This window comes from Canis aureus, chromosome 10, assembly GCF_053574225.1.
Source record: "Canis aureus isolate CA01 chromosome 10, VMU_Caureus_v.1.0, whole genome shotgun sequence".
Lineage (NCBI taxonomy): Eukaryota > Metazoa > Chordata > Mammalia > Carnivora > Canidae > Canis > Canis aureus.
Genome location: NC_135620.1, coordinates 29,212,458 through 29,235,683, shown reverse-complemented (window position 1 = coordinate 29,235,683; position 23,226 = coordinate 29,212,458). Strand labels below are relative to the sequence as shown.

The window sequence follows — 23,226 nt, the reverse complement described above, 5'->3', positions numbered from 1 at the left end:
CAGATATAATGAATAAGATGATAAGATGAGAAACAATTTCCTTAGCAGTAAACTAAATGTAAGCAAGCAACAACCTGAAGAACAGAAAACGGAAACAATTAAATGAAAACTGAAAGAGGATGTGCAGGAGACTCCCACTTTGCATCACAAGCTCTTCTGTCTACTTGGTTTCTTACCATGTTTGTGTATATCTTTGAAAACAATAAAAATAGCAAATTGCATACACTCACTTGCCACTGTTAGCCAACTGCCTGAACTCCTTCACTGTCATGGCTTTTTTCTGGATGTTGTATTGAGTGAACAGTCCCGATTGTCCTGTGACCATCTGCTGAATTGGTGCTGGAATAAGCAAATTATCAATGTCATCATAGCACTGCCTTGGCTTCCATTCCCGAGGAGGAATCACCTAAAAAAAAAATAATAAAATAAAACATTATCTGAAAAATATTCCAGGTAGTTATTTAGTTTTTATATTCAAACAGAATACTAGTAAAGAACAACTCAGCATTTTTCTTTTTTTTTTTTTTTTTTCAACTCAGCATTTCTATAACAAATGTGTAAAAGAACTGTGAAGATTCAGATTAGGGAAATGCTTGCATTCTCCTAAATATTCACCTTATGGCTCAGCAGTTTAGCACCTGGCCTTCGGCCCAGGGCATGATCCTGGAGTCCAGGGATTGAGCCCCACATCAGGCTCCCCGCAGGGAGCCTGCTTCTCCCTCTGCCTGTGTCTCTGCCTCTCTCTCTCTCTCTCTCATTAATAAATAAAATCTTTTTAAAAATCTAAATATTCACTTTATCGATGATTTTTTTAAACAGCAAAATTTATTGAGCATTATACCAAACAGAACTTCTAAACCAAATACTATACTTTTATTAACTATTTTTAGTTGATGGTATTGACCTCTTTTTTTAAAAGATTTTATTTATTTGAGAGAGTGAGAGAGAGCATGAACACACAAAGGGTGAGAGAAGCAGACCCCCTGCTGAGCAGAGAGCCCAATGTGGGGCTGATCCCAGCAACCTGAGATCATGACCTGAGCAGAAGGCAGACGCTTAACCAACTGAGCCTCCCACACGTCCCTACTACTAACCCTCTCAATTTTAAGAGTAAAATTCGGAGATGCATAGAAGCAAAATAATTTGAAGGTCAAATAATGCTTATATTAATATGATAAAAATAGGTAAATGTTTAGTCAGTATTACTTTCTTTAATATTTCTCACACAATATGGCAAATAGCCGAGTAGTGTGCAAGTAAATGTACAATCAGTTTTCTTGGAAAGTGGAGAAAACCCTGATTGGCAGCTCTTGCCAATTTCCATGATGTATCTACACCCATCATGGCAAATTTGAGCTCACCAACATGATGTCACCGAACATGAAGTTGAAAAGAATTGTGCCTTATCAATTTTTATGTTCCTGTATGCGGCTGTTCAGCACATCACTCTTTTCCAAAAGTACTTAATTTTTTTTATTTATTTATGATAGTCACACAGAGAGAGAGAGAGAGGCAGAGACACAGGCAGAGGGAGAAGCAGGCTCCATGCACCAGGAGCCCGACGTGGGATTCGATCCCGGATCTCCAGGATTGCGCCCTGGGCCAAAGGCAGGCGCCAAACCGCTGCGCCACCCAGGGATCCCTTTTCCAAAAGTACTTAATTACTGGGGATCCCTGGGTGGCTCAGCGGTTTAGTGCCTGCCTTCAGCCCAGGGCATGATCCTGGAGTCCCGGGATCAAGTCCTGCATCAGGCTCCCTGCTTGGAGCCTGCTTCTCCCTCTGCCTGTGTCTCTGCCTCTCTCTTTCTCTGTGTCTCTCATGAATAAATAATAAAATAAAATCGTAAAAAAAAAAAAAAAACTACTAACAGTGAAAAGATCAGTAAACAATAACACCAATAACATATATACATACGATTAAAAATTAGAAGGGACAAAGTTACTAAGTCATGATTTATAGCTGGAATTTATTCACCTTTAGAATTGTTTTAATTTTTTAGGATAAACTTTTAAAAATCAATTGTAAAATATAGATAGCACACATTAATAAATGTGTAATTGCAAATACATAACTATAAATTATTATAAAGCAAATATATCTCCAAGTATCCTTCTAACACATTTCTCTCTTGCCCAAAAGGTAACCACTATCACACCATTTCCTTGCTGGGGGGTTCATAATTTTATGCTGAGTATGCATCCCTAGCACTGGTTTTTGAAATGTTTGGAAATATAATCATCCATATATACAGATCTTCTTTGAGGTTTATATTTTGTATTTCACTCAATACTTTTGTGAGATTCGAATATGATGGTCTACATAGCTGAAGTTCACTGATGTTCATTCCTACTCAGTACTCCTTCATATAAATATTTATTTATAAATGGGGAACACTAAGTGTTCCTTGTTTTTCTCTCTACATTGGCTTTTACACTGCAGCATATTGCACTGCTTTATCATTATGTTCATCTTTCTGCTGCATATGAGCACACAGTTCTCTAAAATAAACACATTTTGTGAAATTACTGGGACATTAGATATGTATAGATCAAATTTAACAGTTATTACTAAACGTTTTCCAAAGTGGTTGTACCATTTCACACTCTCACCAGGAATGTATGCAGAGTTCCTGTTGCTCCCCATCTTCATCATCACTTTGTATTGTTGATCATTTTTCAATTTTAGTCTTTCTTATAGGTGGTGTAATAGTAGTCAACTGTGCATTTTATTTGCATTCTTAATTTCTAAAGAAACTTTTTCACATATTCACTGACTCCATGAATATTTCCTATTGTAAAGTGTTTATTCAAGTCTCTTACCCATTCTACTATTGCATTGTTGGTCTTTTTATTAATGTATAGGGATTCTTTATACAGCCTGGTTATTCTTTGATATGTGTGTGTGTGTGTGTGTGTGTGTGTATACACTTGTAAACATCTATACGTATACGTGTATATGTATCAAATATCTTCTCCTAACCCATAAAGTGCTCTCCAACCTTCTTAAGGGGATCTTTTAATAAACATAAATCCTTAATCTTAAGGTAATCCAGTCTGTTCATTTTTACCTATATGGGTACTGCTTTGATCTTTGGTTTAAACAAAATTTTTTTCCTACTCTGGGGCATAAAGACATTCTATTTTATATTCTAAGAGCTTTAAGGTTTTGCCTTTCATATTCACATCTACAATGTACATCTGTAAAAGGCCTAGGTCAAGCTAAATCAGATGAGAACACTCAGGGTCAGAAGAATGAGTGATTTGTCCAATGTACACAGCTGGTAAATGACAGGATTGATCCCCCCACCCTGGCCAAAATCAAAAGTGAGCTATCAAGTCTAAGGTTAATTTAATTTTCATCAGCAATACAGAGATATTTCACATTTTATTTCCTCCAAGATATGTTAGTTTAAAATAAGAATAGACACCCCACATATTATATGCTATTGAAAACACATACTCAATACTTTATTTTTTTTAAAGATTTTATTAATTTATTCATGAGAGACACTGAGAGAGAGAGAGGCAGAGACACAGGCAGAGGGAGAAACAGGCTCCATGCAGGAAGCCCGATGTGGGACTCGATCCCGGGTCTCCAGGATCACACTCTGGGCTGAAGGCGGCACTAAACCGCTGAGCCACCTGGGCTGCCCCATACTCAATACTTTAAAAGAATAAGGACAATTGTACCAAATGCATATGGATAAACATACCAAATTGTCTTCATAACATATTGAAAGGGGAAAGGGTTGTAAATACTAACTTTCTGTTCATCAGAAATACTTATTTCTGATGAAATAGTCTGATGATGAAAAAAATCTATGAAATTCTGATGAATTTCTATGTGGCTCAGCTGGTTAAGCATCTGCTTTCCACTCAGGTCTTGATCTTATAAATATTTTGCGTCTGTGTTCATTTACTTTTGATGTAAGTGTTCACACAGAACTTTAGAATTTTTTAAATTCAGGTCTATAACAAATATCTCATCTTTGAACTGTTATTTTAAATCTCAACATATCAGGTTTTCTTACATATGAAATGGCAGGAAATGGAAAGACAACATATTTAGGACTTTAAAAGATTCTAAAGTTAAATTTTTACATCCAATCAATCTAATGGAAAGAAACCCATTCCTCCTAAAATTTACCTTCTTGATTATAACAAAATAAAAACATACATTTTATTTTATATCACCATTTCCCCAATCCCAGCCTGCAATCTATACTCAAAAGATAATTTCTGACTGAAATCTGTATTTGGACTACTTACCTTGAAATACACTGCTATTATCACTGCCTACCTACTAAGGAAGAAGCAGGAAGAGGAAGAGCAATGCGTCTTACAATCTTTCTTTACACCTTAAAGACAGATTCCTATCTGTACTCTCCAAGCTATTCACAAAACTATGTAATGTGCATAGCCTGTGGCTCAGATCACTGATCTGTGATCTCTATGTCCAGATCACTGTTGTGGAGTAATTTCACCCACTTCATATGTAATAAAGGTTCATCATAATCCTCTCCCTATGTCTCTGCCTCTGTGTGTCTCTCATGAATAAATGAAATCTGAAAGAAAGAAAGAAAGAAAGAAAGAAAGAAAGAAAGAAAGAAAGAAAGAAAGAAAGAAAGAAAGAAAGAAAGACAGTCAAGGTCAAATCTCTCACTTTGGAAATAAGGGTTAAATCTAAAGTATAAATCTAAAAAATGTCGATAAAAGAAAAACCCAAGACAGACTATAACCTAAGGCCAAAGTTACTACTACTGGAACTACTCAACCTTTTTCTCCAAATCATAAAATAAGACCAATTCATTAAATGGTGCATTAACGGGATCCCTGGGTGGCGCAGCGGTTTGGCGCCTGCCTTTGGCCCAGGGCGCGATCCTGGAGACCCGGGATCGAATCCCACGTCGGGCTCCCTGCATGGAGCCTGCTTCTCCCTCTGCCTGTGTCTCTGCCTCTCTCTCTCTCTGTGACTATCAGTAAAAAAATAAATAAAATAAAATAAAATAAAATAAAATAAAATAAAATAAAATAAAATAAAATAAAATAAAATAAAATAAAATAAATAATAAAATAAAATAAAATAAAATAAAATAAAATAAAATAAAATAAAATAAAATAAAATAAATAAAAAAATAAATGGTGCATTAACAAAGAATCTTATGGGTAACTCTGTCCCCAGGGCTTGCCCTCAAAGCAAACTAGCAGCATTAATACAGTTTTGGTTTTTACAACTTGATTTGGTGCAATTTTACACATTTGCTATTGCTACAACTTCCAGGAAAAAAAGGCAAGCAGGTGAAACTGACTTTATGTGACATGATGTAAAAGATAACAAAAATGGCCAAAAAACTCATACAAAAAAAAAATTGGTTCCTTGCATTCCTAGAAATAAAAGAAAATTATCACAATACTGAATAAATGAGTATCTATCTATAAACCTCACTCAAAAAAAAAAAAAAACCCTAGACTCAGGTGTGTTTTGTTCAACATTCAGAAAACTAATTGTGGTTCTCATTAACTTCATTCTGCTACAGAATGCCAACAGCAGCACAGGGGTACCCTGTGAGCCTGCAACTCCCTTATGAGGGTGTGTGGTGCTTCCTCTTCTCGTGTTACTAAACGTGCCACCCTACCACAGGACACTCACTAATCTCAGTGGAACACAGCAAGATTATGTTTTCAAGGAACAAAAGGAAGAGAAAAGTAGGACAAAGGGCTGCATTCAAAGCCTAGAGAAGGGGACAACCAGTCACCCCCAATCTTCCTCAAATAAAGCCCAAATCCTTGTTAACCCTGCTAGTTTATGATCAAAACTATGCGTCAAATAATTCTGAAATCATATTCTCTTCTACTCAAGAATGATTTTTCTCAAAGGGGGTGGTGGGGAGGATGATTTTTCTCCAGATCAAAGATAATCTGAAGTGCTGAGGTTCCAAAATGGGGTTTTTTAAGAACTCAATAAATAAGCTATTAGAAATGACAAATACCCACCATTTGCTTCAACGTGGATGGAACTGGAGGGTATTATGCTGAGTGAAGTAAGTCAGTCGGAGAAGGACAAACATTATATGTTCTCATTCATTTGGGGAATATAAATAATAGTGAAAGGGAAAATAAGGGAAGGGAGAAGAAATGTGTGGGAAATATCAGAAAGGGAGACAGAACATAAAGACTGCTAACTCTGGGAAACGAACTAGGGGTGGTAGAAGGGGAGGAGGGCGGGGGGTGGGAGTGAATGGGTGACGGGCACTGGGTGTTATTCTGTATGTTAGTAAATTGAACACCAATAAAAAAAAAAAATAAAAAAAATAAAAAAAAAAATAGGTTAAACTAAGAATTCATCAGGAGAAATTCATTATAAATCTCTTTACTTTTCTCTTTGTTTTCTCTTTATCCTCCTTTTCTCTCACCCACCCCTAATAAACTTTCATCCCCAACATTTTAAACCTTTTCTAGGAGGAACTTGAACCATATACAACAAATGATAGACCTCAGGGGATAGATACCAGCACAATCCATAAACTGAGTTACAAGCAGGAGCGTCCAGATAGATGCAGGAGGATTTGAATACCAATCCCTGCAGTTCCACAAATCCCAATCCTTATTAAGGCCAGATAACTCCAGTACAATCTGGCCCCTTCCAGGGTTCTTACCTTACTTGCCAACCTCTTCCTCTGCTCACTGAGACCCAACTCCACAGACCACCTTCCTATTACTTCCACACATGAAGCTCAGGTCAGCCTCTAGGCCTCTGGACTTACTATTCTTTCTGTCCCCACATCTTGAACAAGCTGATTTCTTTATATCCTTTGGGTCTCTGCTTAAGTGTCCTTATCTTACCATGCTAAGAGGCTACCACTAGAATATAAGGTCATCAGGAAAAGAAATGTTGTCTCTACTATCTCATTTCCCCTAAACACAACCCTCGCACCTGGAAAGTGGTAGGTACTCTCCACACTTGATAAGCAAGTATTTGAAAAGAAAACAGAATAGGCAAATCTACAGAGAAAAAAGTAGATTAGTAGTCATCTACAGTTGAGGGGATAGCAGGGAATAGAGAATGAGTGCCAATGGGTACCAGTGGCTTACACTTAAATGGCCAAATTGTATGGTATATGAATTATACCTCAATAAATCTGTTATATCTGTAAAAGGGGAAAGAGAGAAAGAAAAAACAGAAGAAAAAGAGGAGGGATGGGAGAGGGAGGTGAGCAGGGTAGTTAAGCTTCAGGTTAATAATGGTCCTCTTAAAAAGTGATGAAATCTATGAATACTTTCATACCTCTCTCTAAAGCCCATACATGGGTCTTTTTGGTTTCTAGGAGCCACACGTGTTTTGTTTAAAAAAAAGCCCTAGAACACAATCTAGCATAAATAGTTTAAAGAAAAATAAGACAATTACTCTTTGAAGAAATCAAATATTCTGTGTGGATTAACAAGAATAAATTTTGCAAATATCTTCCTCTGGAATAAACAATTTCCCATATCATGAAGACTAAGAGCATAAATAAAAAGCCAAGTGATTGGTTTTAGTTTAAAGGATCTGAAGATAATCACCTTTGCAAGACCTGCTCGATGGGCTCCTTTAGACTCCATGAATGCAAGGTATTTGTTGAACTCCCGGAACTCCTCCATGGAGGGTCTGAAGGTCATGATCTTACAGCTGGGGTTCAAAGGACTCTCCACCTCGGCCACCTCCATGATGGCTGGGCAGTGTCTGCAGAGGAGATGATGCAGTCATCAGCACTGAATTATTGTGGGCTTAAGGTTAGTGGTCATTTCCCCCAAATAGCATGTGAGCCCCCGCAACACCCACCAGCAGAAACTCTTTTCTTTTAGTTACTTACCATTCCCTCTACCACCCCATTAGGGAGACTTTCTCATCTCTCCCTGGAGGGAAAGGGAGAGTTGCCTCTAGTCAGCAACTCCCAAGTTCCTATTCCTTGCATTCAAACACTGACCTGACTGTACTGCTCACCTCCTTAAAATCTTTCCTAGTAAGAATGATTTTTCTAACTTTGCAAGTTTACGAAAGGTGTTTCTCCTAAGTACCAATTCTGAAACAGACACTCTCATAGATGCACCTGTATAAACGCCTAACCTAGGATGAGTAGTGAATGGACAATGCTCAGCATCCCCAGTATATTTTAAGTGTGCTTCCACTTGTCTACCATGCTTTCCTATAATAATTTACAAACTACCCATTCAGCAGAAGTACCAAGCACCGGGCTAACGTACTGGAGACAGAGAAAAGGGTAAGATTTGTCTGCAAATCCAAACACACTATCTAGAGGTGGAACAGACCTCAATACAAAACTACACAGGCACGGGTAACTAACTTTACCTAAATTACTCAGAAATGACTTCAGAGTTAAGACTTATTAGAAGGTGTACAGGTCGGCCAGATGAGAGAAAGAGCATTCCAAGCAGTGAAAGTATCTACAAGTATTGCAAAAAGAAAGAGAGTTTAGTATGCCTGGAGCTTAGAAAGGAAAGATTACAGGCTATCAAAGGAGAAAAGTAGGCAGCAGACTGTGCTACAAAAATATAAACTTAATCTTGCTGACAATAATCAGGATGATGCCCTCAACATGTACTGGACACCTAATACACACAGAATGCAAAGATAAGTAAGAAGCACTGGCCTGCCTGCCTCAAAAAGGAGTCTTATTCCCATTCCACTTCCAGAAGCAAGAATAGTGCTCAGCATCTAACAACCCAAACAACAAATACTCTCAGAACAAAGATTTTCCTTTTTTTTTTTAATAAACTTAATTTGTCTGACAAAAAGAAAAATTAGGAAAAGATGGAATAGATAAAGATAAAAACATGTTACGGGATAGTAAGTACATAAACAGATGAGGACTACTGATGAAGATGTGATCATCATTCACTAAAGGTTTATTTTTTTTTTTTTTCACTAAAGGTTTTTTTTTTTTTTTTTTTTTTTTATTTATTTATGATAGTCACAGAGAGAGAGAGAGGCAGAGACACAGGCAGAGGGAGAAGCAGGCTCCATGCACCGGGAGCCCGACGTGGGACTCGATCCCGGGTCTCCAGGATCGCGCCCCGGGCCAAAGGCAGGCGCCAAACCGCTGCGCCACCCAGGGATCCCTTTTTCACTAAAGGTTTAAACAAACATCTATCTCACAAAGTATCTGTGAGGAGAATCCCTACCACCCATTGGGAACTTAAATATAAGGGAGAAAATAATCTGCATGAATACAGATATATTAATACATGACAGAAAATATTCTATATTCTCTTTGCCTCAGGGACGAGGCATGCAAAAGAAAAACCTTCCAGGCTACTTCCCCAACCACTTCTCTTCACACCTATACAGATGTACATGCCCAAATCCATGGGCTGCAAGATGAAAGTTTAACCTCTATACAAGACACACATAATCCCTTAGAAGCGCCTAGATCAAATGTTTACATAACTATCATGAGCTTGTCCATCACCACAGCTTGCATTATACTTTAAGGCCCAACAATACTCATTGATTTGTGCTTCTCTAAACAAGTAAAGGCTGCTCTGATGGGAGGGGAAGGCTGCCTAAATCTTCCCCTCCCATCAGAGCAGCCTTTACTTGTTTCCTCACCTGGCAAACTCCTGGCCACTGCCAAGATGCTCAACCTTTCTCAAGAAGGCCTAAGTGAACCATCCTGTGTGTTTTGACCACCCTCTCTTCATTCCTTATAGTAGCTGCCTGTCCCAATGGTTGGCACTTATGATCATACACTGAACTCTAAACCCCTCAAAGGAAAAGAAGGCTCTCTCTCTCTTTTTAAGATTTTTATTTATTCATGAGAGACAATTTACAGAAAAATTGGTGGAATAGAAAAAAAGAAAAAGCCTGTATACATTTTACCCACATTCATCTATTAATCTTTTACCCTATTTGCTGCCTTATTAATTTGTATTCTCTCCATATATTTATCACCCACACACAACTTTTTTTCTAAAGCATTTGAGAGTAAGTTGCATAATATTGTGGTCCGTTACCCCTAAAAACTTTAGTGTGCATGTCCTAAGAACAGGGATCTTCTCTTGCATAGAGACAATAAAATTTTCAACTCTGGTAAGTTTAGGAAGATACAACACTTGTATCCAATTTCTGTGTTCCAATTTTTTCAAGCAACTGAATAATATACTTCATACCTTTATTTTCCCTCTAGTAGGGAATTCAGTCTAGAATTAGAAATTGTGTGGGGGAAAAAAAAGAAAATGCATGTAGCTGTCATGTCTCCTTAGTAGCCTTTCTATCCCATAGAAATATGGGATATTTCCAGAGCCTCTGTCTTTAATTTTTTAAGAATTCAGTTATCTTTGTTTTAACAATTTAAATAGGGTGTGCATTTGTTTTAAATATAACACATTTTTCATTTTGGTGTTTTTTAAGCTACAAGTTTTTCCTTTTGTTGCTGGCATATAAAAATGTCATTAATTTCTAAATTAATCTCATACCTAACCACCTACTTATAATCTCATTTTCAATAATTTGTCTATAGATTCATTAACGATTCTATCTAGACTATCATATGAAAAATATCTAAGAATAGTGCTTTTTTGTTGTTTCCTTCACAATACTTATTCTATTTCATTGCTCTTTCTCATCTTATTGACCTACGACATCCTAGTGCTTCAGAGTAGTAGTGACAGTGGACTGCCTTAATATACAGGGAATGCTTCTAACCTTTATCTTCAGAATATTTACTCTGTATAGGTACCCTTTAGCAGGTTACAAAAGTTCTACTTGGTTCCTTTTTCTAGGAGGTTTTTGTTGTTTTTTTTTATTCTTTTATTTTAAGTTACAAATAAATGTTATATTTTATCTGTTGCAATGGGTTTTCTACTTTTACCTATTATTTCAATTAAATATGATTCTAATGTTGAACTAACCTGTATTACAACCTGAGGCTGTATTATCAGAACTACATACTGAAATTATCCGTGCTAATAATACATTTAAGGTTTCATAAACAATTTTCACAAGTGAGGTTGGCTTGTAATTTTCCTTATTCCTATTCACACTATCCTTGTCTAATGATAGCATTAAAATTTACTAGCCTAAAAAAAAATAAGCCAGGGAGTGTTCCTGAGAGAAACTCTGACTTTGTAAGGGTTAGAGTTAAGAATTATTGGAATGCTTTATAGAACTAGCCTGCAAAACCATCAAACCTGGCATTTTCTTTGGGGTAAGACATATAACTACATAAGACATATAACTATAACTAATTGAAGAGATTCAATTCTCTTAAATGGTATATTTCTACCACTTCTTTTTGCATGTTCTAATGTGTTTTTTTTTTTTAACTGAAGTAGAGCTGACATCCAATATTGTATTTGTTTCAGGTGTACAAAATATTGATTGCACCTTAATATACACAATATAAAATGCTTACTATAATAAGTGTAGTTACCATCTGTCACAATATTTCTACTGCTTCTAGAATCTGTTTTTAAAATTTACACTTTTCCGAAAAACTGTCCATTCAAATGCATATGCCTGTTTTTCTAGTTTCATCTGTACTCTCTTCAGTCTTCATGTTATTCTTGTCCTTTGTCCCCCCGCCTTCCCCAACATAAGGATCTACAAGTTCCTATCACTCTCAAAAATACATCACACATGACCCCAAAAAATAGTTAAGAACCAGTGGATTAGATCACAGCCACAGAAGTCAGCTGAACTATGCCTCCATCAATACCTAGAAGTGTGACTTCACCTAAGCACTACACCTTTGTTCATGTTAACTCTTAGTAACCCTTAAACTTTTGAAATTGAACAAATTCTATGTTCCTAAATGCTGGTGAACCAGTTCTCCAAAAAATAGGAATGAAAGTGCTCTGATTTTTCATACAGTTCCAGCTTTTATTCTTAAAGAGTCCTTTCTACTTTCTTTATATTTTTTAATATAATTAAAAGTTGACCCAAAAAAAGGAAAGAAAGGCCTATGTCAGTCCAACTTATTTTTTCAAATCCAGAAGTCTGGGAACCAGTATCTAAGTCTTTTATGGCCCCAATGTTATATGTAAGAGAGGAAGGAACAAAGTGCAAAGAGATGAAAGACACTAATTATTTGCATTAACCAAAATCAAGTAACTTAGTTAAGTTCAAGTCCCTATTTAATCAATACCTTTTTGATTCCCAAGCTTTTAACTCCACAATACCCCCAACTTCTACTTGAATAGATAAATCTTCCAAACGTAACATTCTTACTGAACCATTCTCTTAGTAAAAATGGCTTCCGATTGCAAATCACCTAACTTCAAAGCTTGACATGTAAGATAACTAGTCCCATCATTTTCCTCCAAAGCATAGAGATTTTCAGATCTCACTACCTATCCCTCCTAAACCATTCATTCCTTCAAGTGATAGTTCTGTTTCTATAGCTAAGTACAAAGATTAATCAAGGAATCCGTCTGATAAAATTACTGAACTTCAAGGACCTGGAGGGAATAAGAAGGAAGAAAAAACTGTCTTATCTTAGGTTAAAATAAGAGAGCCATCTCAAAAACGCAAAACACAGGCACTGACTACTGAAAGAGCTACACCCGCTACAGAAAAGATAACAGAAAAGACCACAAAGTGATCCTAACTCTGCCCATGAATCCCTAAAGAAGTGTCCAAGCCAAAGCAAAAGGAAGAATCTCTGCATTTCTAATGACAGAGGCAGCACTTAATATATCAATCAAAAAGATAAACAAACTTGGAGCACCTAGATGGCTCAATTAAGTGTCGGACTCTTGATTTCGACTCAGGTCAGGAGATGGAGCCCAGCTTCAGGGTGGGCTCCACCCTCAATGAGGAATCTGCTTCTCTCTCTCCCTCCCTTTGCCCCTCCCCCTGCTTGCATGTGAGTGCTTGTGGGTGCGTGCACTCTCTTTCTCCCTAAAATGAATTTTTTAAAAAGATAACAAACTGACTCAAGGTCAAAGAGTTTTAAAAAGATAATTATAGGTATAATTGAGATTTTACTATAGAAAATAAATAGACAAGGAGGGAAAAAGGGAGATTTGGGTGCTTGAAATATGCTTCCATCTAGCTCTGGGTACAGAATCCAATAGTAAAAAGAATTCCTCCCAGGATAAGTGCCTACCTTGACCAAAATCAGAAGGAAAACGACAACAGTAAGAAAGATTGGACAAGTGACCAGGAATTTCTCCCCCTTTGTCAGAAACTGAAAATTCAGAAGGCTAAGGAATACTAGCAAAGTTGGCAATACAAGGCAATATGTACTTCAGAGTATATAACATAAATGCTCTAGGAGATTCTAGAGAAAAGAAAAAATGGGCACAGTGGGGAAGAGCATAGTCAAGAGGTGAGTGTGAGATGGACCTTGAAAATAAATGCCATTTGAATCGGAAAAAAAAAAAAAAAAGGTAAACTATCCTTCTATAGGAAATAGGTAGCAAACAATTAACACCACTAACATAGGAAACAGTAACCCATTCAGTCTTCCCAAGAGGCCTAACAAGGTAAGTATTATTATTAACCCTACTCTGTAAGTAAGGAATTGGAAGCCTAGAACAGTTTACTCAAACTTTTTAGTCTGAGGACTCTTATACTTTTAAAATTTATCAGTGTATCAATCAAAAAGATAACAAACTTGGGACATCTGGGTGGCTCAGTGGGTTAGATCTCAGCTCAGATCTTGATCTCAGGGTAAGTTAAGCCCCATGTTGGGCTCCACGGTGGGTGTAGAGCCTACTTAAAAAAAAAAAAATTTACCAAGGGACCCAACAATAAGAGCTTTTATGTGGGATATATGTTTACCAAAAAAAAAAAAAAAGAGGAATTTTTTAATCTATAAATTATAAGATAATTATAAAATCAAAGATAAATTTTTAAATTATAAATTATAAGATAAATTTTAAATCAAAAGATAAAATCCCCATGTATGAAATTTTTAAGATAATTTTTAATTGTTCAGTAGTCAAAAGTAACAATGGTTCCCAACCAGGGGTGATTTTTATCCCCAGGGGAAACTAGCAATGTCAGCAGTTATTTTTATTTGTCACAACTGGAGAAGTGCTAGTAGCACCTAGTGGGTATAGGCTAGGGACACTGCTAAACATACAAAGCATAAAAAGGCACCCACAACAAAGAATTATCAGCCCCAAATGTCAAGTGTGTTGAAGTTCAAAAACCCTGCTATCGGGACACCTGGGTGGCTCAGCAGTTGAGCGTCTGCCTTTGGCTCAGGGTGTGATCCTGAGATTCAGGATTGAGTCCCACATCAGGCTCCTAGCAGGAAGCCTGCTTCCCTCTCTGCCTATGTCTCTGCCCCACCCCCCTTTCATGAATAAATAAAATCTTTAAAAAAAAAAAAAAAAAACCCTGCTATGGAGCCTAAAGAAACTATAGCATATGTTCAATAACAAACATTTTATGATAATGTTCACAGTAGCATTTTTGTAATAGCTAAAAATTGAAAGCAACTAAAATGTCCATTTATAGTAGAATCAATAGAGAAGAATATACTCAACCAATGGAATATGGTGGTGAAAATGAACAAACCAAAGCTACTCCCAACAACATACATATGTACCTCAGAAAGTTAAGTCTTGGACTATTCAAACTGTATGTCTATTTTTACAAATGTAAAAAATAAAAATTTCTTCTTTAATAATAAATGCATATAAAATAAATCCATCTTTTTAAAACAAGAGAATACTGGGGTACCCAGCTGGCTCAGTTGGTAGAGCATATGACTCTTAACCTCCAGGTTGTGAGTTCAAGCCCCACATTGGGCTTAGAGTTTAAAAAAACAACAAAATATCTTTATGTGAGCTCAAGCCCTGCATCAGGCTCTGTGCTCAGTAGGGAATCTGATTGGGATCCTCTTTCTCCCCCTTTTGCCCCTATCCTCATATACAAGGATTCTTTTAAATCTTAAAACACCCCCCCACACACACACATACAGAAATAAAGCAAGGGAATACTGAACACAAAATTCAGGACAAGATTGCTAAAGGAAAGCAGATGGAATACAAGAGAATTACACAATTATATCTGGGTGAATTCATAGGACTATACCATGTCTTTTGCACACCTCATTACATAAAACCTTTTTTAAAATGATGAAACAACCAATACCAGTGATATGTTTCTGAAAATACCTAGAAAATTGAAATATACTTTAAATTAAAATCTGCATGGCCAATAAAGATCTCAACACAGGGCTTTAAGTTGCTTTCTAACTATCTTTTGTGACATTTTTTAAATTGAAAAGTCGGTGATTGGGTTATGCAGTTGTATTCAAATACTTAAAATGAAAAAAAAAAAAAAAAAAAAAAAAACTTAAGATGGCAATAAATTGCCTGGGTCTCCTTCCCTTAGTCTCACTGTTATACAACCAACAACACACTACAAATACCTTTAAATTTACAGATTGAATGAACAATCAAGTGGCTAAATAACCGAATTTTATATAATCATCAACTATAACATCAACAGTGATTTTGGCATTAAAAGGTAATTTGTGTAAAAAAATCATTTGTACACTAGGAACTCAGATAATAATCTTTTCTAGCTATATGAACTATGTATCCTACCAATACCCTTTGATCTGGGAGAAAATCTGGACATAAATGCATCATTAATAGCAGAGGAAAAGAAAGTTTACAAACAGCAGTAATTCTAAATAATAAATCTTTTTATCTAGGAAGTAGTTTGTACTGTTTCATAAAAGCAATTTCTCACATTGCAATGCAGGAAAATGTCACATCAGATCTTACAATTCAATTGGTCAAGGTAAAGAGAATACAAAGAAAAGAAAAACTCAGTAAGTATAAATGTAGACAATGCTAAATCCTTTGAAGAAAGTAAAAAATAAATTCTAAACTAATATGGGTACTACATTTAATAGTAAATTATCTGATAGACAATGATCACAAGGCAAAGAAAGCATCATCTTGCCGTTGTTTATTTTTTAAGAATGGAAAATACTAATTAAAAATGACCAACATTTTCTTTACTGCTGGACTCCTTCTAAATCTACTATTTTAAATTTAAAGCCAAACATAATCTCTAAAACATCTAAGCATGGAACAAAAAAATGCTTTAAAAGTTATGAAAAATGTAAAAATCATTTTTAAAACATGTAAATTTGTATCTGAGATTCATGACCTTTATGAAAAGGGCTAAAAAGAGAAACTGAAGTTTTTTAAAATACAAGTTTAAAAAAATAAAAACCTAATTCTCTGCTAATGCCAACTTTAGGAAAATCAACAAAACTACACCTAAAATATGGCTCCAGACAGGAGCAAAAAATATGTAATCAATGCCAACTAACATTTCTGCATGCATAAAAAAAAAGGATTGTTCTCCTATGACCGTGAATTTAGAAACCTGATTCGCTTTCTAAATCCCTATTATTATGTAGGGGGATTAATAAGGACACACAAAACAGCAAAAGAAAATAAAGCAATTTCAAGTTTTCTAATTGTGAGTTCCAACTAGATAGTTTGCTGGGCTTGGATCATCTCCTCCATCGGAAGACGAAATGCTCCCTAGCATAGGCAAGACCTACCCGAGTCGCCCAGGTCCCAGTGCCCACCCAGACCCGAGCCACCTGTTGCAGCATCGTGACAACCACAGGCCTGCATGGCCCACTGAGCACCCCGGCACCCTGTGGCAGGAGTACTGGCCAGTCCCTCACTGACTTACGGACTGCAATACCTGCACAAAGTCTGGAGCAGATCAGCTCAGTGCCTGGGGTGGAACCCGTATCACTGCCACCAGCTCCACAGTGAAGCACATTTCACATTTACAAATGAAATTACCTAAACTATTTAGGCCTATCAGAAGAACTTATGAGAAGCCAGATAAATCACTTATTATTAGTTTCAAACTAACAGATGTCTTAACATCTAAACGTCTAAAATCTGAAATATTTTGAAAACATTTAAATGTAATTTTGTATGCAAACTTTTAAATTATTTCTAAAGATTCACAATCATATAAGCCATACACATTATCAGCTATACCCAGTGGGGAGAAAAAAAACGGTTGGAAAATATCAGACACTCTGAACTGTCCTTGCCTATTCCATTATTAATGAATGCAAGAAACACTGTTTTACTTTTTTCTTTTTAAGATTTTATTTATTTGTCAGAGAAGGAGGAAAGAGAGAGCACAAGCAGGGGGAGCAGCAGGCAGAGGAAGAAGCAGGCTCCCCACTGAGCAAGGAGCCTGATGCAGGACTCAATCCCAAAACCCTGGGATCATGACCTGAGCCCAAGGCAGATGCTTAACTGACTGAGCCTCCCAGGAGTCCCAGGAATACTATTTTTAAAAACCATGGCAATTTGCACATTTTTTGGTAACTACCTGTCCCAAAAACCAAGCTTGCGAGAAAAGGATTTACTATATTCTCATCCTGTATGCAATGTTGGCATAGTACCTTGCACAGGTATTTGTAAATCATTTAGTCTTTTAATCTTAGTATCAATACAGGGTTTCTTTAGCATGTAAACGCATCTAAACACATGAAAACATTTCCAATGTTTACTTGGATGAGTTTAAGTTTCTTTAAAATCTCAAATATTTAACCAAACTATAAAAATCACAAATATAAACATGATACAAGCACAATGGAAAATCATAACCTGTTACCTAACGCTTCTATTTGATTTAAAATATGGTTTTAATAAATACAAGACCAAACCCTCATTAATGTTCACAAAAATAAACACATTATGTTTCACTGACTCATAATTTTTCTTTGTTGTGGATAGCCTGGTCTTTTGCAGAGTGATATGGGCCATCTGCAACAAACTCCTTCAACAGACTTATACTAAAGACTATCCACATTGACAACTCTTTGAACACTGAAATCTTATTAAAATGAATCTTAAAAAAAAAAAAAAAACTTGCATTTGTTTGGTTCTATACTGTGCTGTAACATATAATACTTCGTTTTCATTCTTAAAAGTTTTCTGTGCTATTAGCCAGCTGCAATTATTCCCATTTGAGAGATGATGAAACTAAGGCTCAGAAATGGAAATCACTCTCTTGAAGTCAAACAATAAGAGGGTGCAATGAATTGACCACACATTTTGTAGCCCCAAGATCCAGACCCCAAATATAACTGACCTCTTTGCTAGGTCTTCAGCTATCACAAAAAAACAAAAAACAAAAAACAAAATCAACCAAGAAAAAAAAAAACCAAAAGCCCATTAAATTAAGAATAAACTTGCAGCTCTTAGCCCAGATGGTTTCACAGAATTATGCCCAATTTTTAAGAAATATGATCCAATGCTATTTAAGCTAGTTCTGAGCACAAGAAAAAGAAAAGCTTTAGAACTCTTTATAAAGCAAGCCTAAATGGGTAACAAAACTTGCAAAACAGCCCAAGAAAAGTGCAGCACAATTTTATTTACGAGTATTGATGAAAATTCTTAAAAAAAAAAAAATTCTTTTAAAAAAATGAGGAAGTAAAATCCAAGAGTACATTAAAATAATAAACCACGACTAAAAAGTCATTCCAGAGTATAACAATGTTCCAATATTAGTACATTTGTTATATAACTTTTGTGTGTGTGCATGTGTACGTACGATAAATATGCATAAGTGTACATCTGGACATACACATATTTTCTAGCTCAGTTCACTGAAACATCCCAATATCAATAACCACCTAGGTCTTGGCTCCTAAATATATGGGGTAGGAAAATTTCAGGATGAGCTTGCATATCTTACTGTGCCCAAAAGGGAAGGAATGCTCAAAGAATGTTGGGACATGTCAAAAGGACACAGAACCAGCATAAAGAATTCCCAGGGGGCCAAACTTTTGACAATTTAAGCATCAATAGAAATAATAATATTAACAGATTATAACTCACTGACTAGAACAGGAAACCATAAGTCCTAATAAATAAAAATAAATTGAAAGCTTAATAAAGTATTTACGTAGTTTGTCAAACCAAAACAAAAAAATTTAGAGTGGAGAAGCATAGAAGACTCTACCATAGAAGATCTTAAGCAATCAAAGTAAACATTACCAGTAGCAGAACAAAATGAAATTGTGCCACCTAATAAGATGTAATGAAAAGAATACAGTTCCACCTCTGTGATATTCCTGCATCAAGAATCTAATGACAAGGAAACATCAAAAAACAAAAATTAAGGAAGAGTCTATAAAACAATTGGCCTGTAATCCTCAAAGGTGTCAATATTACAAAAATCAAGGAAAGACTAAGGACTATTTGAGACTGAAAGGATGCTTAAAAGATCTAAAAACAATAATATGCAATGCATCATTCTGGACTGGATATCTTTGCTACAAAGAACGTCACTGTTACAAATGGTAATATACAAAAAGTCTAAAGATTCGATGAAAGGAATTATCAATGGTTACTTTTATATTTTGATGGAAATACTACAGTTACATACGAAACTGACTTTTCAGGAAATACACACTTAAGTATTGAGAAGCAATGGGGCATGAAGGCAAATTTTTCAGGGATGTAAAAGTTCTTTGTACTATAATTGTAACCTTTCTAAAAGTTTGAGATTGTCCCAAGTAAAACAGGAAAATTATTTTTAAAATAAAATAAAACGGAATAAAATTAAAGAAAATGTGTAAGATCTGTGTAAAAACATTTTTAAAATGTCCTTCCCAAGGACTTATAAAAAAACATTTAAATGGAAAGGCATACCATATTTCTAGGCAAGAAAAGTCAACATCTGAAAGATATTTCTCTATTAGTCCATAAACTAAAGACATTCCCAATAAAACTATCAATAGGTTTTTGGAACTTGACATATTGATTCTAAAGTCAAATATAATGAGAGAAAAATATTATTCAGCCGTTAGAAATGACAAACACCCACCATTTGCTTCGACGTGGATGGAACTGGAGAGTATTATGCTGAGTGAAATAAGTCAATTGGAGAAGGACAAACATATGGACTCATTCATTTGGGGAATATAAAAAATAGTGAAAGGGAATAAAGGGGAAAGGAGAAAAAATGAGTGGGAAATATCAGAGGGAGACAGAACATGAGACTCCTAACTCTGGGAAACGAACTAGGGGTGGTGGAAGGGGAGGTGGGCAGCGGGTGGGGGTGACTGGGTGACGGGCACTGAGGGGGGCACTTGATGGGATGAGCACTGGGTGTTATTCCATATGTTGGCAAATTGAACACCAATAAAAAACAAATTTATAAAAAAAAATTAAACAAGCATCGCCTGAAAAGTTCTGAAAACATGTTATAAATCTACAACAATTAAAACATTGAGGTGGGACGCCTGGGTGGCTCAGCGGTTAAGCGTCTGCCTTTAGCTCAGGGCCTGATCCCAGATTCCAGGGATCAAGCCCTCATCAGGCTCCTTGCATGGAGCCTGCTTCTCCTCCCTCTGCCTGTGTTTCTCCCTCTCTCTGTGTGAGTCTCTCATGAATAAATAAATATTTTTTTAAATAAAAAAGAGTCTTGTAAAAAAATAAAACATTGAGATAATGGTATATAAATAGATCAATATATAGAAATAGAATCAACCTAAATGACTTTTAATATTGCACTGGTTAAATAAATTATGGTACATGTATGAAATGTACTACTATGCAATCATTTTAAAAAGAGGGAGCTCAGGCAGCCCAGGTGGCTCAGCGGTTTAGTGCCGCCTTCAGCCCAGGGCATGACCCTGGAGACCCGGGATTGAATCCCGTGTCAGGCTTCCTGCATGGAGCCTGTTTCTCCCTCTGCCTGTGTCCCTGCCTCTCTCTCTATGTCTCTCATGAATAAATAAATAAAATCTTTAAAAAAAATAAAAAATAAAAAGAGGGAGCTCCATATGTTCTCATAATTTAAAAATCACATTCAAGTTAGTGTTAAATTAAAAAATATTCAGAACAGCAAGTATAGATACTATGATTTACATTTTAAAATGTATACATATACATATATAAGTTTTACAGAATATTCTATATAGAATATCTCTGGAAAGTCCTAAAAGAAACTGTAGAATAATGGTTAACCAAAAGGAGGAAACTGGCTAGCTGATGGCAAAAGTGAGAATATGTACTTTTTACCCATTTATATCTTCTCTTTTTTTAAGATTTATTGAGAAAGAGTGCAAACACATGGTGGGGGGGGGGGGACAGGAGGGCGCAAAGGGAAAGAATCTCAAGCAGACTCTCTGCTTAGCAAACATACAGCCCCATGTAGGGCTTGATCTCTTGGAGGGTGAAATCAAGAGTCAGCTGCTTAACCAAGACTGAGCCACCCAAGCACCCCACCCCCATTTATATCTTTTGAATTGTATACCTTGTTGCATTACCTATTTAAAATAATATTTACTGGGGCATCTGGGTGGCTCAGTTAGTTAAGCATCTGCCTTGGGTTCAGGTCATGATCCCAGCCAGGGTCCTGGGATTGAGCACCGCATCAGGCTCCCTGCAGAGCCTGTCACTCTCCCTGCTTGTGCTCTCTCTGTCAAGTAAATAAATAAAATCTAAATAAATAAATAAAATTTATCTACATACGTTTATACTATAATGATTTTTAATAAGTTAAATTATCAAAAAAGAATGAGTTTACCTATGTCAGGTCCAAACTCCTCCTGCTAATGAAAGCTGCCCTGAATGTTGACAGTTCTCAGTAAAGTGTCCAAATTTCAGGTGATGGTTCCTTTTGAAAGTAAAAACAGATAAAAACAAAATGGGTGAGATATACAGCCTGCAAAAGAAAAAGAAAAAAAAAATTCTGTACCATCAGTCTTCCCCTCAAAGGGACACCTAAGGTATCCTGAGGTGTCCTAAGTATCTGCTGCATTCTCAGAACAGAACAGAAGCAACAAGACTAATGCTGAATCAGATACAAATATCCTTAGGACTGGAATTTAAACAAATATCTCATGAAAAACTAGTTTAAAAATGGGGATAAAGACAGAGCCAAAGGGAAGAATTTGACTTCTTCTTTAACCTCCTTCAACAGGAGAAAATGTATCTGCAGGAAGAATGTTCTGATGAGAAAGGTGAATACTCTGGAGGGTCAGAGAAGCCCAGCAGATAAAAAATACAGTTTAGGTTACTCCTCAAAACACTACCCATGTCCATCTGCTGAAATCTGCCTGTCACTTAAACAATGTGCTTTCTGGGATCCCTGGGTGGCGCAGCGGTTTGGCGCCTGCCTTTGTTTTTTTTTTTTGTTTGTTTTGTTTTTTTTTAATTTTTTTTAAGGTATTTATTTATTTATTTATGATTGTCACAGAGAGAGAGAGGCAGAGACACAGGCAGAGGGAGAAGCAGGCTCCATGCAGGGAGCCCGATGTGGGACTCGATCCCGGGTCTCCAGGATCGCGCCCTGGGCCAAAGGCAGGCGCCAAACCGCTGCGCCATCCAGGGATCCCTGGCGCCTGCCTTTGGCCCAGGGCGCAATCCTGGAGACCCAGGATCGAGTCCCACATCGGGCTCCCGGTGCATGGAGCCTGCTTCTCCCTCTGCCTGTGTCTCTGCCTCTCTCTCTCTCTCTCTGTGTGTAACTATCATAAATAAATAAAAATTTAAAAAAAATAAAAATAAAAAAAACAATGTGCTTTCCCAAGAAGCAAAATTTCCTAGAAAGAGCCCTGAAGAAGGAACAAGCATGCTTTGTATCCCGGTCCTAGTTCTTCTTATGAGTCTAATTAGAGAGTGACTGAGGACATTAGTCCTCCAATACCTGCATACTCTAGATCAACTGGGAAAGTTCAGATTTCTGACCCTGTCATACTAAATATGAGAACAGAACTATGAAATCTCCTAAAAGTGCTGTCTCCCATGCACACAACCCCCAAAGGTCCTATCGGTCCAGCCAACTGTCCATACTTTGACATTTCTCTCCAATTTCTAAAGTTTCCAATTCCTTCTCTTGAAAATAGTAAATCAATATTTAGTATACCTATGTTATATGGCTATCAAATATATTTTCAAATGCATAATCTACTAAGGTATGAATGAATGCTTAAAGACTAAACAATTTCAAACACAGGTTTGGAAAAATTTACTGACATGTGATGATTATACATTTAAACTATCACTATACGTTTCCTTCAATTTTATTTATTAAATCCTACTATAACTAGACAAATTTAACAGAAAAAAGACATCCTTGTATAATCCCTAGTTATCTGAAATCCTATCACTTTAACTCATGCCACACAGCAGGATTTAATAAAGGATATTAGAACTTTCGAAATTGTCATGCTATGGGCAACCATCAGTGAAACACAC

The 23,226-nt window shown here is 36.4% G+C and overlaps 1 protein-coding gene across 13 annotated transcripts in view; it reads right to left on the bottom strand.

Moving 5' to 3' along the window:
* Positions 1–23,226, bottom strand: part of KDM4C (lysine demethylase 4C) — a 413,529-nt gene that overhangs the window by 382,893 nt on the left and 7,410 nt on the right. For 9 of the 13 annotated variants that reach the window (XR_013387737.1, XR_013387736.1, XM_077911914.1 and 6 more), the window contains exons 2-3: positions 7,561–7,720; positions 231–406 (exon numbers count right to left, since the gene is read on the bottom strand). Coding sequence is in view for 11 of the 13 variants with exons in the window: in XM_077911914.1 (XP_077768040.1) it covers positions 231–406; positions 7,561–7,720 (336 nt within the window). In the remaining 2 variants the exon portion in view is untranslated. Of the gene's footprint in view, positions 1–230; positions 407–7,560; positions 7,721–21,293; positions 21,446–21,553; positions 21,644–23,226 lie in introns of all 13 variants that reach the window. The other 4 variants (XM_077911910.1, XM_077911912.1, XM_077911908.1 and 1 more) reach the window with 2 other exon arrangements.